Source organism: Gopherus evgoodei, chromosome 5 (assembly GCF_007399415.2).
Source record: "Gopherus evgoodei ecotype Sinaloan lineage chromosome 5, rGopEvg1_v1.p, whole genome shotgun sequence".
NCBI lineage: Eukaryota > Metazoa > Chordata > Testudines > Testudinidae > Gopherus > Gopherus evgoodei.
In genome coordinates this window covers 125,881,142-125,908,029 of record NC_044326.1, presented here as the reverse complement: position 1 = coordinate 125,908,029, position 26,888 = coordinate 125,881,142, and the positions used below count along the sequence as shown (strand labels likewise).

Sequence of the window (26,888 nt, the reverse complement as noted above, 5' to 3'; positions counted from 1 at the left end):
TTCAAATTGAGTCCCAGTTTAAGCTATTGTACAGAAATCAAGAGAGAGAGATTTGTATGACACGAAGAGGTACAATGCTCCAAACAATAAAGCAGCCAAAGAGTTTCTGGTCATTTTGGAAGCCTCTAAACATAGAATCCAACTCCTTCTCCCAAAAGCTAAAAAAAAAAGGCAAAATGTGTTAAAAATCTTATTTCTGAAACTTAAGTGAACAGACATAATTCTGAATATTCACAGGAAGCAGGATGGTTGACTAAAGCGGTGTCATTTTTACATAGATAGCTTTTAGTCTAGCCACATTAAGGTTTTTGTTCACTCATTTAGTCCCTTGACTTTGTTTCAAGAGTGGAAGGAAATCTGACCCAGTGCTGGTCAGAGAACTCATTCATAGCTGATGCCGTTCAGATCATAAAATCAGGTTCAAGATCCCTTTTAGAGCATTGCTAACATGCTTGCCAACAGGATCCTTTAAGAACAGTTAGATGCTCAGGATGTTTTATGTTGAAATCACTCAGAAATGGAAGCATATATTCTGGGGACAGAAATGAGCTTCTCAGCTTCAATCTTTTTGAGTTTTATAATGATTATGGTATTCTCTACTTATGGACCTTGTCAGAGAAAAGCCAGAGTAATATTTTATTTAAGGATTCACAGGTTGGAAAAAAGACGGTTACTCACCTTTGTAACTGTTGTTCTTCGAGATGTGTTGCTCACATCCATTCCAGTTAGGTGTGCGCGCCGCGCGTGCACGTTCGTCGGAAACTTTTTTACCCTAGCAACTCCAGTGGGCCGGCAGGTCGCCCCCTAGAGTGGCGCCGCCATGGCGCTCTATATATACCCCTGCCGGCCCGCCCGCTCCTCAGTTCCTTCTTGCCGGCTACTCCGACAGTGGGGAAGGAGGGCGGGTGTGGAATGGATGTGAGCAACACATCTCGAAGAACAACAGTTACAAAGGTGAGTAACCGTCTTTTCTTCTTCGAGTGATTGCTCACATCCATTCCAGTTAGGTGACTCCCAAGCCATACCTAGGCGGTGGGGTCGGAGTGAGAAGTCGCGGCCCGGAGCACCGCAGTTCCGAAGGCCGCATCCTCCCTCGACTGCTGGACCAGGGCGTAGTGGGAAGCAAAAGTGTGGACCGATGACCAGGTCGCTGCCCGACAGATTTCCTGGATGGGCACACGGGCTAGGAAAGCCAGCGATGACGCCTGCGCCCTGGTAGAATGCGCAGTCACACGGCCCGCAGGGACATGGGCCAAGTCATAACAAGTCCTGATACAGGACGTAACCCAAGAGGATATCCTCTGGGAGGAGATAGGAAGACCTTTCATACGATCTGCTACCGCCACGAAAAGCTGGGGGGATTTTCGGAAGGGCTTAGTCCTGTCTATGTAGAACGCGAGAGCCCTACGGACATCCAGCGAGTGGAGCTGCAGCTCCCTGCCTGAGGAGTGAGGTTTTGGGAAAAAAAACCGGAAGGAAAATCTCTTGGTTGACATGGAAGGCTGAGACCACCTTGGGCAGAAAAGCAGGGTGTGGTCTCAGCTGCACCTTGTCCTTGTGGAAGACCGTATATGGGGGGTCTACCACAAGAGCTCGGAGCTCCGACACCCGTCTAGCTGAGGTGACAGCCACTAGAAAGGCAGTTTTCCAAGAGAGGTAGAGCAGGGAGCAAGTAGCTAACGGCTCAAAAGGGGGCCCCATGAGTCGGGACAACACCAGGTTAAGATCCCAGGTGGGAGCAGGGGGACGGACGTTAGGGAATAAACGTTCCAGCCCTTTAAGGAATCTCGACACCGTCGGGTGGGAAAAAACGGAGCGACCGTCCGCACCCGGGTGAAAGGTGGAGATAGCAGCTAGGTGGACTCGCAACGACGATAAGGCCAGACCTTGCCCCTTGAGGGACAAAACGTAGTCTAATATTTCGGAAACCGAAACTTCCATAGGGCGGAGATTTCTCTCTACGCACCAACAGGAGAAGCGCTTCCATTTCGCTGAATACGTGGCTCTTGTGGACGGTTTCCTGCTGCTCAAGAGCACCTCTCTCACAGGCGTGGAGCATCGCAGCTCTGGGCCAGTCAGCCACGCAGGAGCCACGCCGCTAGGTGCAGCGACTGCAGGTCTGGGTGACAAAGGGTCCCGTGGTCCTGGGTAATCAGGTCCGGATGAAGGGGCAGGGGAACTGGGTCGGCTATGGCCAAGTCCAGCAGCATGGTGTACCAGTGCTGCCTGGGCCACGCCGGGGCTACCATGATCACGAGCGCCTTGTCCCTGCGCACCTTCAGGAGGACCTTGTGGACTAGAGGGAACGGGGGAAATGCATAGTACAGGTGGGTCGACCACCGGATGAGGAAGGCGTCCCCTATCGACCCCGGTTCCCTGCCCTGAAAGGAGCAGAATGCTGGGCACTTCCTGTTCCCCCTGGACGCAAAGAGGTCCACCCGGGGATAACCCCACCTCCGGAAAATGGAGAGAGCGACATCCGGGCGAAGGGACCACTCGTGCGACAGGAAGGATCTGCTCAGTCGATCTGCCAGAGTGTTCCGTACTCCAGGGAGGAAGGAAGCCCTGAGGTGAACGGAGCGGGCTACGCAAAAGTCCCAGAGACGTATCGCCTCATGGCACAGGGAGGAGGACCTGGTGCCGCCCTGCTTGTTGATATAGTACATCGTCGTCGTGTTGTCCGTAAACACGGCGACACAACGACCCTGAAGCTGATGACAAAACGCTTGACAAGCAAGGCGGACCGCTCTCAACTCCCGTATGTTGATGTGGAGCCCCACCTCCTCCTGGGACCACAGGCCCTGTGTCCGCAGGGTCCCCAGGTGGGCCCCCCAGCCCAGATCTGAGGCATCCGTTGTCAGGGATACCGATGGCTGAGAGGGGTGAAAGGGAAGACCCGCACATAACACGGACTGGTCCAACCACCAGCCGAGAGAGTCCAAGACCTTCTGGGGGATTGTGACTAACATGTCTAAAGGTTGCCTTTGCGGCCTGTAACGGCTGATAAGCCACAGCTGGAGAGGCCTCATGTGGAGCCGAGCGTAGCCGGTCACAAAAGTGCACGCTGCCATGTGGCCTAACAGGGTTAGACATGTCCTTACTGACGTCAACGGGGCTGACCGCAAACGCTGAACGATCGCCGCCATGGTCTGGAACCGTTGCAGAGGCAGCGAGGCCCTGCCCATCGTGGCGTCCAAGACCGCCCCGATAAATTCCACCTTTTGCGTGGGCCTCAGAGTGGATTTGTCTGTGTTTATCAAGAGGCCCAGACTTGCAAATACGGCGGTGATCAGGCGGACATGGCTGCTGACCTGCTGCTCCGACGTGCCCCGAATCAACCAGTCGTCCAGATAAGGGAACACATGGACACGGTTGCGTCGAAGATGCGCCACGACAACTGCCATGCATTTTGTAAACACCCTTGGGGCCGTGGACAGGCCGAAAGGGAGGACTGCAAACTGATAATGAAGAGCCCCCACAACGAAGCGGAGAAAGCGTCTGTGGCGCGGCCAAATGGCAATATGAAAATACGCGTCCTGCATGTCGAGGGCGGCGTACCAGTCTCCCGGATCCAGGGATGGAATAATGGTCCCCAGGGATACCATGCGGAACTTCAACTTCACGAGGTATTTGTTGAGTTCTCGCAGGTCGAGGATAGGCCTGAGGCCCCCCTTGGCCTTGGGGATCAGAAAGTAGCGGGAATAAAACCCCTTGCCTTTCTCGTTTTCCGAAACCGCCTCTATGGCTCCTTTGCTGAGGAGCGTCTGCACCTCCTGTCGAAGGAATTGCTCGTGAGAGGGGTCCCTGAAGAGGGACGAGGAAGGAGGGCGGGAAGGAGGAAACGAAACAAACTGCAGGCGGTATCCCGTCTGCACCAGGTTTAAGACCCAGCGGTCCGATGTTATTTGGGACCACGCCGGGAGGAAAAACGAAAGGCGGTTTGAAAACGGGGGGAAAGGATCCATAGGGGAAACTGCTACAGCGCCCTCGGGCGCACCTTCAAAATGAAGGCTTAGGACCAGGCGGGGGTTTCGAGGAGCCTTGGTTCTGCCCCCCTTGGTTCCCAGACTGCCTGCGCCTGCCGTTCCTGCCGCGGCGCCTGTAAGGGTCCTGCCGCTGGCGGAACTGGGAAAACGGCCTATGGTACGGCTGCTGCTGTGGCCTAAAGGGTCTACGCTGCGTCACGGGGGTGTGCATCCCGAGGGACCGCGCAATGACCCGGTTGTCCTTCAGACTCTTGAGTCTGGGGTCTGTCTTTTCCGAAAACAGGCCCTGGCCTTCGAAAGGAAGGTCCTGTATCGTGTGCTGGAGCTCTGGCGGAAGGCCGGAAACCTGCAGCCAGGAGATGCGACGCATCGTAACTCCCGACGCGAGGGTACGGGCAGCCGAGTCCGCAGCGTCCAAGGATGCTTGTAAGGCCGTGCGCGCGACCTTTTTGCCCTCGTCCAGGATGGCCGTAAACTCCTGGCGAGCATCCTGTGGCAGCAGCTCTTTAAATTTGTCCACTGCCACCCAGGAGTTAAAAGCGTACCTGCTCAGCAGGGCCTGCTGATTAGAGACCCTGAGCTGCAGGGCCCCAGCCGAATATACCTTACGGCCAAGGAGGTCCATCCGCCTGGCCTCTCTGGATTTGGGGGCCGGAGCCTCCTGGCCGTGACGCTCCCTATCGTTCACCGACTGCACCACCAGTGAACCGGGAGTCGGGTGAACGTGCAAGTATTCATACCCCTTGGAAGGGGCCATGTACTTTCTCTCGACTCCTTTCGCTGTCGGAGGGATGGAGGCCGGGGACTGCCAGATAGTATTGGCATTGGCCTGAATGGTCCGTACAAAGGGCAGGGCGACCCTGGTGGGAGCATCCGAAGAGAGGATGGTAACAATCGGGTCCTCTATCTCCGAGACCTCCTCTGCCTGCAGACTCAGGTTTTGGGCCAACCGCCTGAGGAGGTCCTGGTGCGCCCTGAGATCCAGCGGGGGGGGACTGTTGGAGGAGGTACCCGCCACCGCCTCATCCGGGGAGGAGGATGAGGAGACCCCAGGCACGATAGTGTCCAACTGAGGGTCTTCCTCAGCCCTCGCCTCTACCTCCGGAGCCACAGCGGAGTCCTGCTGTTTGGACCCCTCCTCCGCCTCCGGGGAGGGAGGGGGGCGAGACAAGGAGGCTTCAGGGGCCCTACGCTCCGCATTCGCCGGTGTGGGAGGGAGCTGCTGGGGGCCCTGGGCCTGATGGTATGCCCAGGGTGTCCAGAATCCCCACTGTGGTGGGCCTTGGTCTTCCAGCGGCGGATCCCCGAAGAGCGCCGCCTGCCGGTCGGTGCCGAGCGCATACGCACTGTCCGCCTGCGAAGATACGGACGGCTGTCTCGAGGGCCACGGCGGGGCCGACCCCGGATGGTACGGGCCGGCGCGGGTCGGCACGGAGGATCGTCTCGGTGCCGGGGACCGGTGCCGGGAGTCGTATCGGTGCCGGGATCGGGACCGGGACCTGGATCTGTCACGGTGCCGGGATCCTGATCGGTACCGGGTGTCGCTTCGGTAGCGGGACCTGCCACCGGCTCGGTGCCGGGAGGTCGACCGGGACCTACCACCGGCTCGGCGCCGGGAGGTCGTCCGAGACCGGGACCTGCCACCAGCTCGGTGCCGGGAGGTCGACCGGTGCGGCGAGTAGCGATGGGACCTGCTCCTGGAGTCGCGGTGCCGGTGACGCCGACTGGAGCTTGACCGCGACCGTCTGGAGGTCGACCGTTGCCGCGAGTGCGACCGGTGCCGCTGAGGGGAGCGGTGCCGGGACTGCGAGCGGCGTCGGGATCTGGAGCGCCCAAGACGTCGGGACCTAGATGGCGAAGGACTGTCTCTGGGCGGCGCCGACATCATGGGCTTGCCCCTGGACACGACCCGCACCGGAGGTACCGGGGGTGGCAGCCGAGTGGGCTCCGTCAGGGCAATAAGGTCCCGAGCCGAGGCGAAGGTCTCCGGTGTTGATGGGACCACTATCTCAACCCCAGATCTCATGGGGGAGCTCGGCGGCACCGGACTCAACGGACCCGCCGGGCCCGGAGTCAACGGTGCTGACGGTGCCGGCGGTGCCGCGGCCGATGTCGAGGCCGGGCGCTCAAGCCGGGTCTGCCTGGCCGGAGTAGCAGACTTCGACGGCCTAGGCTGTGATTCCGGTGCCGGAGAAGGTCGGTGCCGAGGAGTCTTCTCGGTGCCGGAGCGATCCGGTGCCGGTGCCGAGACCACGGTCCGCGAAGTCGACGGGTCAAGTGCCGCCTCCATTAGGAGAGTTCGGAGCCTCTGATCTCTCTCCTTTTTTGTCCTCGGCTTGAAAGCCTTACAGATGCGGCACTTGTCAGACCTGTGCGATTCCCCGAGGCACTTCAGGCACGCTTCGTGGGGATCGCTGGTGGGCATGGGCTTCTTGCAGGCCGCACACTGCTTGAAGCCCGGCGAGACAGGCATGAGCCTGGCGCCGGGTGCCGGGAAGGGCTAAGCCCCCGGCCAAGAACTATTTAACAACTATTGACTAAACTACTTACTTAACAACACTAATTAACAACTATATAGAACTAGAGATAAGCGATTGAAAACTAGGAGAGCTAGGGACGTGGAGGACAGCTATGCCGCGCTCCACAGTTCCAACGACCGACACGGCGGTAAGAAGGAACTGAGGAGCGGGCGGGCCGGCAGGGGTATATATAGAGCGCCATGGCGGCGCCACTCTAGGGGGCGACCTGCCGGCCCACTGGAGTTGCTAGGGTAAAAAAGTTTCCGACGAACGTGCACGCGCGGCGCGCACACCTAACTGGAATGGATGTGAGCAATCACTCGAAGAAGAACTATACACTTTTTAACCTCTGTTTTAAAAGTAACTACTAAAAAGTAGCAGATTTTTCATCTTCCTACTGGATATCAGGAGACTTGGCTGTCTATACAGGGAACCACATTATTCTCACTAAATAATCTGCCAATGTCATCCAAACATGAGATAACTTTAGAAGACGACAAAAAAGTTTTAACCAAAACTGTAATCCAACTCCACATCCTTAACCTTTGCTCTGTGCTTGCAAGTCACTGAAGGTGGGAACAGTGCTGACTAAGCACTCAGATAGCAACCAATCAGGTGAGTCTGAGTAAACTGAATAAAGAAAGAGAGCTCAGCAGGCAAAGTGTGACTAGAACAATCAGACAATATGTTGAGGTATCGAACAACCACAGGTGGATTTAAGGAAATTGAAAAGGCTCAAGCTATTGAGCAGAATTTGTGGAAGCACTGAGGGCTGAAGAGATTTCCAAGGCAAGAGGAACCAGAAATCTGGCAACCGTTTTGACAGTGGCCCCTTGAAATGGAAAAGTGGTACAAGACTCCCACAGTTAGACAACTGCATACCTACCTCTAGCAAAGCTATCAAAACCTGGGCTGGACCAAGATGTTATGGCAGATAGTAGCCTGTCCTGACCTGCCTGTGGAGCACCAATATTGAATGGGGCAGATGGCCTGGGCTATCTGAAACTAACTTCTGCTGTTACATATATAAGGACAAAAATCAGAACATATGGGGGGGGAAAAAAAGGAAAGTCAAACCTACTGTACGATTGTGACACTAGCCCTTGGATTCTAGAACTAAGTTACCTCTGTTGTATCATTACAGGTGAGAATTACCCAGTAAATTAATGCCTCTCACCGTGAATGAGAATTAACACAGACTATCAGCTAAAATAAGATGATGGCTAAACTGAATGTTAGCACAAGCAAGTTCTAAAGCAAGAGCCAAAGACTGCAAACTATGTGTGGTCAGTCTATAAATTATATATTGAAAATGCTCTTAAAACCCCCCTACAGATATCAATACTAATGTTCTGCAACATAATTCACTAACTTAACTATTTTTCTGTCTTTCGCTGAATTTCTTTTACTTTATATGCTAACTGATTGTCATAGAATCTTAGAACCATAGGACTGGAAGGGACCTCAAAAGATCATCTAATCCAGTCCCCTGCACTCATGACAGGACTAAGTATTATTTAGATTATCTCCGACAGGTGTTGTCTAACCTGCTCTTAAAAATCTCCAATGATGGAGATTCCACAACCTCCCTAGGCAATTTATTCCAGTGCTTAACCATCCTGACAGTTACGAAGCTTTTCCTAATGTCCAACCTAAACCTCCCTTGCAGCAGTTTAAGACTATTGCTTCTTGTCCTATCCTCAGAGGTTAAGAACAATAATTTTTCTCTCTCTTTCTTGCAACAACCTTTTATGTACTTTGCACTTGAAAACTGTTATGTCCCCTTTCAGTCTTCTCTTTTCCAGACTAAAAAAATAAACATTTGCAGTCTTCCCTCATAGGTCATGTTTTCTAGACCTTTAGTCATTTTTGTTGCTCTTCTCTGGACTTTTTCCAATTTGTCCACATCTTTCCTGAAATGTGGCACCCAGAACTGGAAACAATACTCCAGTTGAAGCCAAATCAGTGCAGAGCAGAGCTGAAGAATTACTTCTCAAGTCTTGCTTACAACACTCCTGCTAATACATCCCAGAATGAGATTTGTTTTTTCTTGCAACAGTATTACACTGTTGACTCATATTTAGCTTGTGGTCCACTATGACCCCCAGATCCCTTTCCGCAGAAATCCTTCCTAGGCAGTCATTTCCTATTTTGTATGTATGCAACTGATTGTTCCTTCCTAAATGGAGTACTCTGCATTTGTCCTTGTTGAATTTCATCCTATTTACTTCAGACCATTTATTCAGTTTGTCTAGATCATTTTGAATTTTAATCCTATCATCAAAGGATAGGTGATATCATACCAGCTTGCTATCATCAGAGCAAGACACATTTAATGTCAGAGCTTTCAAACAGACTAACTCCAATAGGAGAATTTATGAGTTTTTCATTCCTACATGCTCCTTTTAAAATTGAAATGTCTGAATTCGGTGTACTAGTTCTCAGTTGTTTTCTAGAAAGGCTAATATTAGACATCTGACTTCAGAAAAAGAGTGTGTTAAAATTTTAATCAAACCCTTGTACATAGTTAATTTCTCTTAAATTCTAGCACATCATGAAAAAAAAATCTATTCAGGTGAGTTGAACTTTACGAGATGAATCATGGAAGTGTAGGACTGGAACGGACCTCAATAGGTCATCTAATTGAGTCCCCTGCACTCAAGGCAGGACTACGCAATAACTAGACCATTCCTGACAGGTGTTTGTCTAATCCAGCGGTTCTCAAACTGTGCATTGGGACCCCAAAGTGGGTCACGAACCTGGTTTAATGGGATCGCCAGGGCTAGCATTAGATTTGCTGGGGCCCAAAGCACCAGAGCCCTGCAGCTCGAGCCCTGGGGCCGAAGCCCAATCCCGAGGACTTCAATCCAGGTGGCGGGGCTCAGGTTACAGGCCTCCCACTTGGGACTCTTTGCTCCCCCCTCCCCACACGCGGTGCAGGGCTTGGGCTCAAGCTTTGCTCTCCCAACACGGGATCGTGTAGTAATTTTTGTTGTCAGAAGGGGGTCAGTTCTTAACTTCCAATGATGGAGATTCCACAATCTACCCAGACAATTTGTTCCAGTGCTTAACTGCCCTGACAGGAAATACTTCTTACTGTTCAACCTAAACCTCCCTTGCTGCAATTTTAGCCCATTGCTTCTTGTCCTATCTGCAAAGATTAAGAACAACAAATTTCACCCTCCTCCTTGTAACAAGCTTTTATGTACTTGAAAACTATTATGTCCTACCTCAGTATTCTCTTCTCCAGACTAAACAAACCATTCTTCCCCCCATCCCCCTGCCAATCTTTCCTTACAGGTCTTGCTTTCTAGACCTTAAATCATTTTGTTGCTCTCCTGTGGACTTTCTCCAGTTTATTCATGTTTCCTGAAATGTGATGCCCAGAACTGGACACAATACTCCAGTTGAGGCCTTATCAGCCCAGAAGGGAGTGGAAGAATTACATCTCATGTCCTGCTTTCAACACTCCCTGCTAATACATACCAGAGTGATATTCGCTTTTTTTTTGCAACAGGATTACACTGTTGACTTAGGGCTCCTTTGAGCAGCCTCTTTAACAAAGTAATTTTCAGATTCTGAGAGACAGACTATAGGAGAGAGACTATCCCTTTGCTTCTCAGATAATCTGAACTATTACTAGTAACAATAAAAGTTCATTATCAGTCTGTTCCTGATGTATCAGTATTTTCTTAATACGTAAATAATGGCTTCTGTAGTTGATTAATTGAAACTTGCAATTTGATAGTATGGTGTTCGTATTCAAGTGGAAAATCAAAGAAACTCAAAGCCTTAATGTGATATCATTCAAGCTCTCTCAAAGAAACATGTTTTCAAAGGTCATGTTTTCATGTGTTACATACCAAAAAATGTAAACCATAACCCTGGACTGTAGACTTTACTACAGAAAGTCTAACTGAGTGATATAAACATCATACATAATTTCATCACTTTGCTCTATGTTTAGTCTTCTACAACTCTAAGATAACTACGCATTACCTAATCTTATTATAAGAGACCTTAACATTTTTAAGGCTACATTAATATACACCTGACCTAATCAGCTTGCAAAATCTAAGGAGTATTTGTTTGTAAAACTAGTAGTGAAAGATGAATTCTCCATATTTTCTTAAAAGCAGCAAAAGTCCTGTGACACCTTATAGACTAACAGACATATTGGAGCATGAGCTTTCGTGGGTGAATATCCACTTCGTCGGATGACTCATGCTCCAATACGTCTGTTAGTGTACAAGGTGCCACAGGACTCTGCTGTTTGTACAGATCCAGACTAAGACAGCTACCCCGTTGATACTTGATACCATATTTTCTTATACTTATTGGACACATTTCCACCATGGTCAGGGCTTGTGGTAAACATAGTTGGGCTGAGAAAACAGTGTTCAGATCCATATCAGGTTTAAATTAGAAGTTGACCCTCAAGGATTTATCAGGGGACTGGCAATGAAATATTGCCAACTGTTTGGATTAAATGAGGGCTCCCTCTAACTGAAACCTCATGGGTGTATCTATTCTTATGAGATTTCAACTGAATTTGAACTGGAAATTAAACCCTTTCTAATTTCGAATCCAACACAAATCAGGCTAAGATTAGAGGAATGAAACAAGCCTCCAACTCAAAATCTGGGGGTTTGTTCTCAATGATCTGGTTTTGGCCCAGATCTAGTTACAAATTATTGATTTATTAATAACTCTGGGGATGTTTATAAAAAAAAAAAAAGATTTTGCCAAGGAAAAATTCAACGATGGCACTAAAAATATGCTTCAGTTTGTGTGCGTGTGTTATGTTGTTTTTTTCAATTGTACCTAAATGATTTCTTAAACCCAGGTGGAAAGAGACTGCTTTTAGAACTTAATTTCCCATCCATCAGTAATTATTACACTTAATAATAATAAATGTAATACATACTGGTACTCTTTTTTGCCACTTGTGTTTAAAAATTTGAGATCTGATTTGTATATGATTTTAATTCTAAAGTCACTGAACTGTTTTCAATATCTGAATACCATCATACATAAAATAAAAGTAGTTCTACAGTGTATATATTAAATTCTTTAAATTAGAATCTCACTAGTTTAGGAATGGAAAGTATTAAGTTTTATTGCACTTACCCGTAATATATCTGTCTTCAGTTGTAGTTCTGTAGGTGGAGCTGAGTGCATCAGCCCTAATAAAGTGCCCATATCATCATCCCCACTAGGCGATAACACCAATTGCTGGATAATCATCAGCGCATGCTGTCGGCACTGTGGATACTTCACTATATTGTGTACACACCTTGCACCACCAAACTCCCTGAAAATACCTATAGTGTAAGAAAATGTGGGAGAAAAAACACAGTGTTTCTAAGGTACTGTGTCAAAACCTTGTATTTGTTCAAGCGCATTATCAGAGTATAACTGGACATAAAATGATTCATTTTTCACCAGTACAGAGTTAGTGACCATTTTCATCAGTCACACAGAAATTTACAACAGCTTTTTATATGAACATGAGCTCATCACAGTTAACTGGCATTCTAATTATATTCTCCCCTAGAATATTTTATATTAAAAGTTACTGTTGGAGTAATTTTGTAGTCCAATTCTAAGAATTTCCATGTCACTCTTACAGAAGCTTCATCACTGATTATTTTCTTCTTTCAAAGATTCATAGATTCTAGGACTGGAAGGGACCTCGAGAGGTCATCGAGTTCAGTCCCCTGCCCGTGTGGCAGGACCAAATACTGTGTAGACCATCCTTGATAAACATTTATCTAACCTTGTCATAACTTTAGTCCCAGATTTGGACCTTAGCGTCCAAATTATGGGGGTTAGCATGAAAACCTCCAAGCTTAGTTACCAGCTTGGACCTGGTACTTGCTGCCACCACCCAAAAAATTAGAGTGTTTTGGGGCACTCTGGTCCCCCTGAAAAACCTTCCCTGGGGACCCCAAGACCCAAATCCCTTGAGTCTCACAACAAAGGGAAATAATCCTTTTTCCCTTCCCCCCTCCAGGTGCTCCTGGAGAGATACACAGACACAAGCTCTGTGAATCCAAACAGAGTGACTCCCCCTCTCCGTTTCCAGTCCTGGAAACAAAAGCACTTTCCTCTTCACCCAGAGGGAATGCAAAATCAGGCTAGCAAATCCAACACACACAGATCTCCCCCTGATTTCTTCCTCCCACCAATTCCCTGGTGAGTACAGACTCAATTTTCCTGAAATTTCCCAGAAAAGAAAACTCCAACAGGTCTCAAAAAGAAAGCTTTATATAAAAAGAAAGAAAATACATACAAATGGTCTCTCTGTATTAAGGTGACAAAATACAGGGTCAATTGCTTAGAAGAAATATGAATAAACAGCCTTATTCAAAAAGAATACAAATCAAAGCACTCCAGCACTTATATTCATGCAAATACCAAAGAAAAGAAACCATATAACTTACTATCTGATCTCTTTGTCCTTACACTTAGAAACAGAAGATTAGAAAGCAGAGACTACTTTTCCAAAGCTCAGAGAAAGCAGGCAGACAGAAAACAAAGACCTCAGACACAAAATTCCCTCCACCCAAAGTTGAAAAAATCTGGTTTCCTGATTGGTCCTCTGGTCAGGTGCTTCAGGTGAAAGAGACATTAACCCTTAGCTATCTGTTTATGACAAACCTACTCTTAAATATGCTTTCATGCTATAATTCAAAGAGTGGTGGGATGGACCCATATTATTTCTTTCTCTGACCCATGACCACACAGAGGGAAAACTGTTAAAAGCAGTGACTGTCATAAATATGCTTGTACAGTTCTTAACATAATAGGGCCCCAATTCTAATTAAGCTTCTGGGTGTTGCTGTGTAACAAATAAATTAGTAGTAGTAGTAATTGAAGATGGGCTCAGCCCTGTGTCAGTATTTTCTAAGTCTATTTCCCTGAACATGTACAAAGCTAATCATTCAGGAAGGACACCTACACTACATCTAATACAGGGATTCTCAAACTGGGGGTCGGGACCCCTCAAGAGGTCACAAGATTATTACATGTGGGGGGTCGGGAGCTGTCACCCTTCACTACAGATCCCACTTTGCCTCAGGCATTTATAATGGTGTAAAACATATTAAAAAGTTTTTTTAATTTATTAGGCGGGAGGCTCACACTCAAGAAGCTTGCTATGTGAAAGGGGTCATGAGTACAAAAGTTTGAGAACCACTGATCTAATATTGTATTATATTATATTTATTTAAAGTATCAATAAATGTAAATAAAAAACCCAGTTACTTTGTCTTATTCTCTCTCTCTCTCCTCCCCCCCTCCTTTTTTTTTTTAAAGTAAGAGTTAACAAAAATTCAGAATTTTGTTTTCTTTAAACGGGGCGGGGTCTCAATCATTCCGCCTTTCATTTTCCCAATCATTAAACAAAAATGTCTTTAATCCTTTGGTTCCACTCATAATATAATGCATGTGTTTACAGAATGCCACCTTTGTAAGGCAGGCCAGAGTTGGGGAAAACTGCAACCTCATCAAATCTCCAAAATCATTTTTGATTGCCTCTAGGTAGGGAATCCTAGCAGTTGCTTTTTGTATATTAAAAGCTCTCTTTTTTACTTTTGGGTCTGCCACACTTAGAGTGATGGACCATACAGTATACATACTGCACCAGCCCCCAGTGCAGCTGTCCCTGGGGCCACTCCAGCAGCAGTGGTATGGCTGGCTGCAGAGCCGCTCCAGCGGTGGCCGGTATGGCTGTCCCCAGGGCTGCCTAAGCAGTCGGCACTCAGGGCCAGCTGCTAGGGCAACCCTGGGGACAGCCACACCGGCCGCTGCAGAAGTAATGGAATCTGTGACTTCCGTGACCTCCATGACAGACATGGAGCCCTAATGATGATCCGTTGTTTTATCATAGAAACAGACTGTCACCTTCAACAAGCAACAGCCTCTGTCAACCTGGTATGCTGCCAGTCAAGCAATTGCTTTCTTAAGCTTTTGTTCTTCAAAAATCTGGCTATTAAACGTATGAAAAAATACAGTATATGTAATAACTTGAGATGATGTTAGGAACTTAGCAGGTGCCATACTGGAACTGATCAGTGGCACTTATTCTAATACCTCCAATAACAGCCAATGCCAGATGCTTAAAGTAAAACTCCCGTAACACACATGAATAACCATGTATTACCATATTAAGAGAAACAATTTTCTTCCTGACCCTCAAGAATGAGTTAAGTACTGAAGCATGAGGATTAATAACCTTTCTAGCTAGGATAACAATTAGTTAACTGCAGATTACTTTCTTATTAATGTGTATGAGTATAAAATTTCTTCTTTCTATCCATTTCCAATTTTTTCCCTCCAGCTCTATCTTACGTCTCTTGGATCTGATACTACTATTAATGGACATGGTAAAATGGGAGGCTGATGGCCTCTGACACAGTCACAGAACTAACTGCACCTCTCTCTGTTTTGTGATCTCTCTGGATATGTCTATACTGCAATTAGAAATGAACAGCAAGCCCATGCCAACTGACTTTGGCTCATGGGGCTTGGGGAGCGGGACCGTTTCACTGCAGTGTAGACTTCTGGTCTCGAACTGCACCCTGAGCTCTGTGACTCTCTCATCACACAGGGTTCTTGAGCCTGGGCACCAGCCTGAATTCAGAAGTTTACTCTGCAATGAAACAACCTCCAGCCTGAGCCCCATAAGCCCAAGTCAGATGGCATGGGTCAGCCACAGGTTTTTACTTGCAGTGTAGACATGCCCGCTGAGCACACTCCATCAGGTGTCAGGCCTTGTGCCTCTACATATCCTGGGGTGGAATTTTGCAATTCTCCTACTTCTAGACTTGGCAACAGTATCTTTTATGTACCATTCTGATCCTGCAGTTTCAACTGCGATCAGGCACCTGAGATCTTCCCTTCAGGAGCTGGTGACCAGGCAGCCTTCTTAAAATAAAGTATGATTTGAGCAGAAGGAACAAAGCTTTGAGAAAAAATCCATTTAAAAACAGTCTACATATATGTCATCTTACCTAAAGCCCTATCATCCAGTGATGGTAATCTAAGTAGGCCTTCCTTTTAGAGACAGTCCCAGCTGGTGCTGTATCTCAGGCTGGTTCTCCTGAACTACCACAATACCCCTTTTGAGAGAGGGTGCCTTTCAAACCCTGCTATAGTTCTTTGGTTCTTCTGTGTTCTGAGGCTTTGACACTTCTTGTCAAAAGCAGTCCACCTAGGCTCCCTGGGAAATCAAGCCAGAATTCTCAGAGCCAACAGTTCTTCTTCACACAGCGCACAGTCAACTTGTGGAACTCCCTACCTGAGGAGGTTGTGAAGGCTGGGACTATAATAATGTTTAAAAGGGAACTGGATAAATTCATGGTGGCTAAGTCCATAAATGGCTATTAGCCAGGAAGGGTAAAGAATGGTGTCCCTAGCCTCTGTTCACCAGAGGATGGAGATGGATGGCAGGAGAGAGATTACTTGATTATTGCCTGTTAGCGTCACTCCTTCTGGGGCACCTGGCATTGGCCACTGTCGGTAGATACTGGGCTAGATGGACCTTTGGTCTGACCCGGTACGGCCTTTCTTATGTTTTGTCCTTTAGCAATTCTCAAGTGTTTGTTGTGGGGTAGCTTCTTGAGACACTTCTTCCATCCTCCTCATTTTCAAGATTCATTCCTGTTCATTCCCAATATAGTCACACAGAAAACACCCCTAACAAGCCCAACAGAATATTCATAAATTATCACAGACCGGCTCAAAATCCATCAGACACACCATTCATTATTATATACTTATATTGTATCTCCTCTTAATCTCAGTATAAATGAAGTAATCTTGATTCTTTAAATCTCTCCTTGCATGGAAGCTCTCCAGAACAAGTATTTTTGTCACCCTTCTCTGGTTCTTTTCCATTTCTGCTGTGCCTTTTCTGAGATGAACAATCAAAACTGAACACAGCATTCAAGGTGAAAGCACATAATTGATTCATGTAATACATTGTAACATACACTGTTTTATTCTTGACACCTCCTTAATAGAGCCTAACTTGCTTCTTTCATCCATCAATGAACAGATATTCTCACTGAGTCGCTCAGCATGACTTCTTTTTCCTCTTAAGAGTTACAACTTATCAGTATGCTTGAATAATATCATTTTCTCCTCCAAAGTACACTGAGTTGCATTTGTCTGCTTTGAATTTTATCTGTTATTATATTTTCCAATTACCTACTGTAGTTCCAGGTGGAGTTCTTCGCAATCTCATCTTGTCATACTTACTTAATGTTAATGTTAATAAATAGCAACTTTGGGCACCATATTAGGCACCCTTATCTTCCATATAATTGACAACCATAAAGCCTACAATAGACACAGCGATTTTCCGATATTAACCTCTTTGCATACTGACAAATAGACCACATTTTACTACTTTAGTTTCCTATGTCTTGATTTTATGTTCCACCTTACACTTTACCTTTTTCTTCACAGCCTCCTACTTTGCGTAAGCTACTATTCTAAAACTATTTTCAGTGCATTCAAGGTCAGCAAAACCTATTTTACCCTTACAGATATTTTGATGGAACCAAAGTCAGGAATTCTAAGATATAGTAACTGCATTTCAGACACCTTGCTGACACATTATTCACAAGAATGTGAGCAAGTGTTAACAGGATCAAGGCCTTAAATTAATAAGGGGAAATATCTGCTATATATACACAATATAATATTTTCAAATCATTCTTAGTGTTCTTAATTGCCAATAAAAATTTCACAAAAATTGTCTGACATTAATTCTGATACCTAAGTTTTCAGGTTCCCTTTTCTCCACCCCTACAGAAAACAATCTCAGTCATCCAAATGTAAAGTAGTACCTGAAACAACTTCTGACTAGTAAGCAACACATTTTCACTTTTGCATATCTCCAAAATGGAAAAACAAAATTTTATCAAAACTTTCCAAAACAAGACATTTATTTCTATACTCAGACTAAATATGCAATACATCAGCCTGATACAGTAATTTTTACAGAAAGCTAAAAACACCTAAAAATACAGCTCATAATGGAAATACTTTCTTAATCATAATTAAAATAAATCTGATTTGTATCCTGCAGAAAAACTGGTAGTCGCCCAACACAAAACTCTGCCGAGATTTATAGCAAGGTATAAACAAGATTCCCATTATTTTTACAGAGTGAACTTTAAAACACTTGAGTATATTATGAAATATCACATTGAAATTGAATTATCAAAACAAATGAACAGTAAAACATTCTGATGCATTACTCTGATTGCTTTTTAAATTATCTGTTTACTTGCTAATTTGCCACATTGAGTAATTCACAACAGGTCTTCCAGCCATGGTAATTAGCAAGTTCTGCCGGTAACAGAGTTATTGCTACAATATCAACTAGGGGAAATGGGATTATTGTTTTGCACTACACAGTTTATGGAAGAAATTTTAATCTTATAATATATATTTTTTTGCACAATGAAGGGAATATCCAGTGTACTGAATTTAATTTTCTATTCCATAAGTTAGGGATAAATATATAAATATATGATTGCGGAAAAAAAAATTAGTTATCAAGGTTATCTGATGTCAAGCCAAAGACCTACTCCACTCTGTACTTCATCATCAACAAAATAATGTACTCCAATTACAAACTGTTCTACATTGTTAAGTATTTTAAGCTTTCGTTTTACTAGCAACAAGCTGCAGGAGTAAGCCAGCCTGATAGTTATTGTCAAAAAGGTAATTCAGTGGGTAACTATTAGGAATGTTGACGACAGGCTGCCAAGAAGAATTATGTCAGTTTGCATTTGGTGCAGGTGTGAAATGATATCCACTATGGAAACATTGTATGATAGGTAACCTATTTTATAAGAAGAGAACAGAACATTAATACAGCATCAAAAGAGAAACTCATACCCTAACTGGAAGAGATGTAAATTCACTATGCTAAGGAAAATGGTATTTATTTTTTTAAATTTCAGACATTTATCACCTATACTCCTAACATTTATTGAGCACTTGAAACATTTCCCATTTAAAGTAAGATACTACAAACCACATTAAAGGGAAATAACATGGTGCAGTAATCATTGTTTGTTTGGGTGGTTTTTTTGTTTATTTGTTTTGTTTTTAACAGCACTAACTGTAGCTAGACTCACATCAAAATTACAGAAGTAATCATTTTAAATACACATGCACACATTCTTCAACGTAAAATCCAGAGAAGCTTCCACTTTCCTGCTTGTAGGCCAGAAGAAAGAAATAAAGTCAGGAAAAATTTAATTCTGCTTAAAAGCCATTATGACAAGCGCTGGAAATGTTTCACACTTTCAGGTAAATTTCAATACATTTTTACAAATTATTTCCTTGTAAATGTTGTGTTGTAACTTTTTTTAAATTTTATTGCTACTTAGTCTCCACCAGTTCCAGATAAAACTAGATAACTCCCACAGCCCACTTTGATTTCTCCTCCCCTTCTTTGTTTGTTACAAGGATAGATCATTCCTTCAACAGTCGTTCTTCGCAACCTATGGCCTGACATCAGCTTTACCACCCATTACACAGGCTTCCCATCCAAAGCCTACTGAAGTTAATTATTTCAAAGGGCAGGTGGTGTAGGTTACTTAAAACAGAGAGAGTGTGGCACACACAAGCATACAAAACTAAAATATGGAGGGGAAGGGATAGCTCAGTGGTTTGAGCAATGGCCTGCTAAACCCAGGGTTGTGAATTCAATCCTGGAGGGGGCCACTTAGAGATCAGTGGAAAAATCAGTACTTGGTCCTGCCTATTGAATGGCAGGGGGCTGGACTCCATGACCTTTAGAGGTCCTGTCCAGTTTTAGGAGATTATACCTATCTCCAATTATTGTTAAAAAACAGAAAATACTAACTGAATATTAAATATCACTGCAGTTTCCAGATTGTTCCCATTCACTTGAGATTCATTCTTCTCCCCAACCCCTCACGAACATTACAGGTTAGCAGTCAAACAATGTTTTATGAGCAACTGAGCTGCCTTTCAAATTTATCTGTATTCAGAAAGCCTAAATCAGAGAATGATCCATTAAAGTAATCGAATCATGATCATTTTAACAGCTTCTAATTTCTCTTTGCTAAGTAAAAATAAAAGTAAAAAAGGCCTAAATTCTTTGAAACACAGGTGAGAGTTGAGGAAAAGAAACAGGCAGGAATAAAGACATTTTAAAGAGCTTTAGGCCTATAGCTGCTAATTTCTGTAGTGTATTTTTTTTTAAATTGGTCACCAAGAGGCAGGATTTACAAGAGTTATCAGCTTCTCCTCCCTCTTATTTACATAGAGGGCACATATATGTAGATTAGATACAGCTTGAGGATGAAATACACAAACAATGAGGAAGCACTCCATGCATCTGAAGAAGTGGGGTGTTTTACCGAAGAAAGTTTATGCCCAAATAATCTGTTTGTCTTTAAGGGTGCCACAGGACTCCTCGTTGTTTTGTGGATACAGACTAACACAGCTACCCCTCTGATACACAATAAAGTACCTTACATTATAATGTGAGTTTGAAAATAGCATAATTTTCAAACTACCCATGTAACGGAGTACACACCTGATACATGCAAATTGGGAATAAGCTCAAGTAAGGGCAAGGTGTGTTTAGACAGACATCTATACATTCAGTTACTTGATTTGTGTGAATACCAGTGATTTCAGTAGCAAATAAGATATTCAGTAATATGCTCCTATTTTATATTAAACCAGAGGTCAGCAACCTTTCAGAAGTGGTGTGCCGAGTCTTCATTTATCCACTCTAATTTAAAAGGTCTCGCGTGCCAGTCATACATTTTAATGTTTTTTAGAAGGTCTCTCTCTACAAGTCTATATATTAGATGACTAAACTAGTGTTGTATTGTAAAATAAACAAGGTTTGCAAATGTTTAAGAAGCTTCATTTAAAATTATATTAAAATGTTGATCTTATGCCACCGACCCACTCAGCGCACTGCTGATCTGGGGTTCTGTTCACGTAGGCCGGCAGTGAGCTGAGTGGGGCCTGCGGCCGGGATCCCAGCTGGGAAGGGTCTGGCAGCGGGCTGTGTGCGGCTGGTGGCCGGGACCCTAGACAGGCAGTGGTGAGCGGCTCAGCCCACTGCCGCTCAGGGGTTCCATCCGCCAGCTCCTGCCAGACGGGATCCCGGCTGCCGGACCTGCTCAGCCCAGTGCCAGTCTGGGGTCCTGGCCCTGCCCACATACAGTGGTACCTACCTTCTCTCTGGTTCTGGCCCATTCGCTTCCTCTCTCTGCACTGAGCTGAGAGTTGGAGTGGACCGAGGACAGGGCTGGGGTGAGGGGTCTGGCCAGGAGCTAGAATGAAGGAGGGGGCTCAGGAGGTTTGGGTGCGGGGGCACTTACCTGGGCAACTCCCATGTGGTGTGAGGGGTACAGGTGGGAATGTGAGTGAGGGTGCAGGGGCTCCCGTTTGGTGCTCAGGGTGGGTCTGGGAATGTGGGGGTGCAAGAGTCAAGGGAGAGGGCTGGGGGCATGTGAGTGGGGCGCAGGTGTCAGGGTAGGGGGGCTGGGTATGTATGGGGGTGCCAGTCAGGGCTCGGGTCATGGGGGGGGTGAATGAGTCAACAGAGGGCTGGGTGGTACAGGGCTCAGGGCAGGGGCCTGGGAGTGCAGGGCTCAGGGCTGGGTGACTGCTGCCCCCAGAACCCCTAACCCCCCCCGCTCCTTGTCCCGACTACCCCCTCCTGGGACCCCACCCCCTATCTAAGTCTCCCTGCCCCTTATCCCCTGACTGCCCCCCTAGGATCCTACACCCTACCTGTCCCCTGACTTCCCCAACCCTTATCCACACCCCTGCACCCAGACGACCCCCTGGACTTCCATGCCTATCTAAACCGCTCCCCGCCCTGACAGGATCCCCAGAACTCTGGACCCATACAACCCCCCCACTCCCTGCCTGCCCCAGCCCCTCTCCACACCCCTACCTCCTGATAGTCCCCTCAGAACTCCCGACTCATCCAACCCCCACAGACAACTCCTTGTCTGTGGACCACCCCCTTCAGAGACCCCCCCACCCTAACTGCTCCCCCAGGACCCTCTTTGCTCCCTGTCCCCTGACTGCCCTGACCCCTATCCCACCCCACAAACCAACCCAGGACTCCCATGTCCCATCCAACCCTCCCTGCTCCTGACTGCCCCTCCAGAGAACCCCACCCCTAACCACCTCCCAGTATACCACCCCCTCATCCAACCCACCCCTTACCTAACCCCCCCGCCCCCAGCCCCAGAGCCGGCCCCCTTACCATGAGGCTCCTCGTTCATCCGGAGCCCTGCCGCCGCCACTACCCCGCGCGCGCACCCCTGCTCCGCTGCACCCCACCCCTCAGAGCACTGTGCACGTGACAGCAGGGCTCCAGATGAGCGGGGAGCATCTTTCCCTCTCCACGGAGCCAAACGCTGCCCCGTGGGAGCGCCTAGCCCCAGCCCCTAGAGCGCTGCAACGCGCGGCAACAAAGCTCTAGGGAAAGGCGGGGGAGGAGGCAGCGGCTTGCTGCGCTCCAGCGTCGGCACACCCCGCGGCCTGCCGCAATTGACAGGATTTTTAATGACAGGTGGAGTCCCAGCAGGCAGCCGCGTGCCATCTTTGGCATGCATGTCATAGGTTTCCGACCCCTGTTATAAACTATACGTATAGCTTATTTTTAGTAAAAAGTTGAATAGGTAAGCTTAACCCTATAATTAAACAGACTGAATGTGTTCATAGTCCTACCATTATGTTGTTTTAACTGTATTATATAGATTTTTGTTCTTAAAAATATAACAGGAAACAAAGTAAAACTACAAGGTCACGTTAAAGTATATTTTCAATTCCTGCAGCACACGACAGTCCAATACATGACTCACAGACAAGATCAGGTAGACTTTGACCAGAGAAATGGAATGTAATAATAAAGTGCTGTACTATTAATATGGTTGTATTTCAAGGTCAAATGCATTATAAGTGATGGAAACAATCTTACATTTAGCCCAATCAGTCAATATCACTCATTTAAATCATGCCTTTTAAGTATGCACTTCAGAGTCCACTATTATCATAACTGATGTAACTTCTATAATTACCTGCATTTGTGTTTGATCCTTGTAGTAGTATTGTCAAGGTCTCCATAACCAATAAAGCTAGCTGCTTTTGGTCCTCAAAAGAACTGAGGTTTCTCGAATCCCTAGAAAATAAATTCAAAAGTTCATTGCACTGAAAACAACAAAGCTGACTTTTTTTTAAAAAATGATTAAAAAATTAAGTTTGTTCCTTTCACCAATCCCCATTTTTTTTGGCTTCCACACAAAACACATCCTCTAACAAATTTTTAAACCACACAAACACTCAGGAAAGTTGCAACAAATTAACTTAAGGTTAAATAATGTATATTAAAATACATTAAACCCACCTGTAGATGCTCTCATTGAGAAGTAAAATTGCCATAGTTTGCTTTAGCTTAATCCACACAGGAATATCATGTGCTTTAACATCACACCTTTAGTAAAGTCATCTCAACTTCCCTCAGGGCTTCTCGAAACAAATATTTTGTTCGCAGCAAGATGGGGTGTTAATCTACCCTGCACTAGTGTATCGGGCACTAGCTATCTGCATGGATCCTGCTGATGCCCACTAACAGTTTGTTAATGTGCTTTGATCTATCCTACTTTGAAAGGGGAGATTAAAGTGCACTAATGAACTGTTAGTGTGCAGAGTTCACCCAGACAGTGAGCATTAGGCTAGTGCACAGCAGACACACATCCAAGCTTGCCGCAAACTAAATGTTTGTGTAGACAAGCTCTAACAATTAAAATCTGCAGTAGGTGACACAAACCGTTAATGATTTCCAAAACAAAAACATCTTTCATCACCACGTTAAAGACTCATGCTCTCATTCTACTGAAGAAACAGTTCACTCTCCACCCAAGCAAGAAAATATAGCTCTTTTTTGGAAAGTTAACTTGAAAAAAAATCTATTAAAACAGAAGAGAAGCAGTACTTTGCAATAATCAATAAAAGAATCCTCTCACTCTTTATACTTAAAATAAGACAGTTACCAAAGTGGTCTGAAGCACCAAACAAAAAATTAGCATCTCTCTTTTGCTCTCTAACTAACGAGCAGCACAACTAATCATTTCTTACAAAATGGTATGCAAAGTTTAAGTCAGTAGACATTGCACCTGTATCTATTATTTCAGTGTTTATAATTCTACTTCCTGATGCTGTAATACCATATATTTTTAAGTGTGCAGGGTTTGTCCTATTCAATTCTTAGATAGAGAGCTTCCAAGAAAATCCCAGTGCACTGCATTAAGTGGTGCTGATGATTCATCAAGCATGTGAGCTGAACCAATGCCAAGCACAGTATTTTAGATGTGTTATGCTGCTTGATCGCAGAGACATCTTAACTGCTTTGGTGTTTATTAAAGATCCCATAACACTTTCACAAGAATAAGCGTACTGCTCCTAGTGCCCTATCCAAATGTCAATTTGATCCTTTTGTTGACAGACTCTAGATAGGCACTCTTAAGAACTGAAGTGATTTTCGGGGGAGGGCTGCAGGCTTAGGTCTTCATCTAGTAGGCCATCACCACTCCCATTATCAAATCTCTAGGACATGGTGCAGGGCAGATTTTTCATCCAGTATTTGATTATGAAATATTGCTGGTTACTTATAACGGTCTGAGCAGTTTAAAATGGTTTATCAAGATATCACACGCTGAGATGCCACAGGCAACAGATGCATAAAATTCATTAGACATGTTATAGGTTGAATGGAGACAAGCAAAATATAGTTTCAGCCAGAAAACTAAACTAAACTGTTACATGGTGTAAGTGAGAAGGGTTCAACACCTGAGATGGATGAAGAGATTTGTTTGTGTGTTTATAGCAATATAGCCCCACAAAGCTTGAAAGGGCTCTGCAAACATGGACCCTCTCTCTCACATGGAGAAAAAGTGACTCATTGGGACTTCTTCAGAGGTGAAAGTAAGCTGGTACACCCCAGTACAGTGTACCGGCAAGAGCCGGTGCACCATACCAGGGGCCCGGCTTCCCCAGGTGGCAATTTAAAGGGCTTGGGGCTCCAGCACTGGCTAGAGCCCCAAGTCTTTAAATTGCCGCCAGAGCCCCGCTGCTGGAGCCCTGGGGTAGTGGCGGCAGGGGCTCCGGGGGGTTATTTAAAGGGCCCACGGCTCCCGCTGTCTCTACAGCCCCGGCTCTTTAAATAGTCACAGGAGCCCTGCTGTTGGAGCCCTGGGGTAGCAGCGGCAGCCAGGGCTCCGGCAGCGGCTTAAAAGGCCCAGGGCAGTAGCGGCGGCTGAGCCCTGGGCCTTTAAACTGCTGGCGGAGCCCCCGGCTGCCACTGCTACCCTGGTGGGGGAGGGGAGGGCACTTACCGGTACAGGTCGAACGGGGCTGGCTCTGACCCCTCCAATCCCCGCCCCTTCTGCCTGAGGCCCCATCCCTTCCGATGGCCAGATCCAGCCCCAACTTATCCCCGTACCAGTAAATCCCTATTTCTACTTTCACCCCTGGACTTCATGCAAGAATAAAGGTCTGTGCTTCAAGAGTACTTTAGTAGGTTGGGCCATATTGTAAACTACTGTGGTAACTGGGATGAAAATCAATATATAATTATACAAAGGGCATTCCCCTCTTGTTAATTTTTGCCCTGTACTAGAATAACCTAAATATAATATTACATTATATAGTTTTTATTTAAAAAGTGGAAAACTCCAGGTACTATCTATTTTTAATAAATATTTTGCACTTATATAGTACCTTTCTTTAGAGGACCTCAAACCACTTTCTAAAGGTTGATAAATATTATCATAATATTACATAAGAAAACAAGTACAGAGAGTTTAAGTGAGCTTCACAACATCACATCGTGATTCATTGGCAGTGTAGAGAACAGAACTCAGGTGACCCAACTAACCAGAACTAGCCCTGCTAACCAACACTAGTTTCTTTTAGCATCCAAAAACATGTACATAAAAAAAAAACAAGGAAAACACTCTACCTTGATCATTCAGAGCCTGAGTGGGATCTTTCAAAAGGGCTGCATATTTGTGCAGAAGGTTCACCATCACCTCCAGAAGCCCCACCTCCCTGAAGACATCCTTAAAGATGTAGTCATGACGGGTGAACTTAAGAAGTGTTTTCATTGCAATGATGCTACACTGGTAAGACGTGCTGGACTTTAAGAGGATGCTGACACTAATCAGTTCTTTACAAGGAATATAATTCAAGCTAAAGACGACAAACTCCAGCATCTCAAAGTATTTGGTCTGCACTTCTGGAAGCTTGGAAATTTCTCTGCAAACTGGGACAAGGTGTGCTGTGATTCCAAGATGAAGTAGTTGGCATTGTCCGCTATGTAAATATTTGTAATGGCATCCAGAATAATTTGTGCAAGATAGTTAGTTTTTGCTTTCAAAAATGCATTTTGAAGGACAGAGAAGCTTGAATATTCCTCACGCTATGACCTACAATAGGAAACAAGGGGAAAAAACAAAATTCTTTATACCTCTTTGCTTGATCATATTAAGGAGAAGTATGAATTAAACAAACAAATAAACAATTTTTTCCCCTGTAGCCCAACAAGCATAAACAAACTCTACTAAAATGGATTTTTCAAAGAGCAAGAACACACTAAAACATCCTTTAAAGAACTCCTCCCACTTATTTCACAATTCTGAATTGAAAGATCGATTATTTATTGTTGCTTAAGATGGCATTTCTCTTTGAAAATAAACTTTGGCATGTGTACCAACCGAAAAATATAGTATTTTAAATGATCAAATCTGAATGCAATTTAACGGATTAAAAATCTGAATAGGTCATAGTTGAGATAGGAAATTTACTTCTTTGAGAATCACTACGTTTGATCCACAATGGAAAACTTTGCACCCTGTGCCAATCAGTTACCTATAGTAATGCAAGCAGACTGAGTTTGGAACGATATGCAGCAGCAACCCCCTCACAACTACCTCTCAATAATATCACAAGTAGTAATGCCAGTCATAAGAAAAAAGTGTTGACCAAATTAAAGCTCAGTAACATGCACATTCTTTTAACTTCCCCCACCTCCGAACAGATTGGAAGTCACTTGTGGAACAAAGAGAGTTAGACCAGACTGCAGGACGGGGGGTTGGCATTACATCCCTGAGTGGGCTACAAACACTGCCAGCCAATGATGGCCCTCCTTTAGGAAACCTATTCTTGCCCAGTTCCGAGGGATTCTTTCAAGAGCTGGGATTGTCTGGCCAACAAAATGCTCTCCTTTAAAGTAAGGGCAACAGACAGAGAGTGCCCTCTTTTAATCCACTCTTTCCTACTGCAAAAATTTATT

At 45.4% G+C, this 26,888-nt stretch overlaps 1 protein-coding gene across 1 annotated transcript in view; it reads right to left on the bottom strand.

The window, feature by feature from the left end:
- WDFY3 (WD repeat and FYVE domain containing 3) overlaps positions 1-26,888 on the bottom strand; it is a 244,999-nt gene that overhangs the window by 161,938 nt on the left and 56,173 nt on the right. The window contains 5 exon segments of the mRNA XM_030564966.1: positions 11,636-11,829; positions 22,618-22,718; positions 25,556-25,847; positions 25,850-25,999; positions 26,002-26,022. Of these exon segments, the coding sequence (XP_030420826.1) occupies positions 11,636-11,829; positions 22,618-22,718; positions 25,556-25,847; positions 25,850-25,999; positions 26,002-26,022 (758 nt within the window).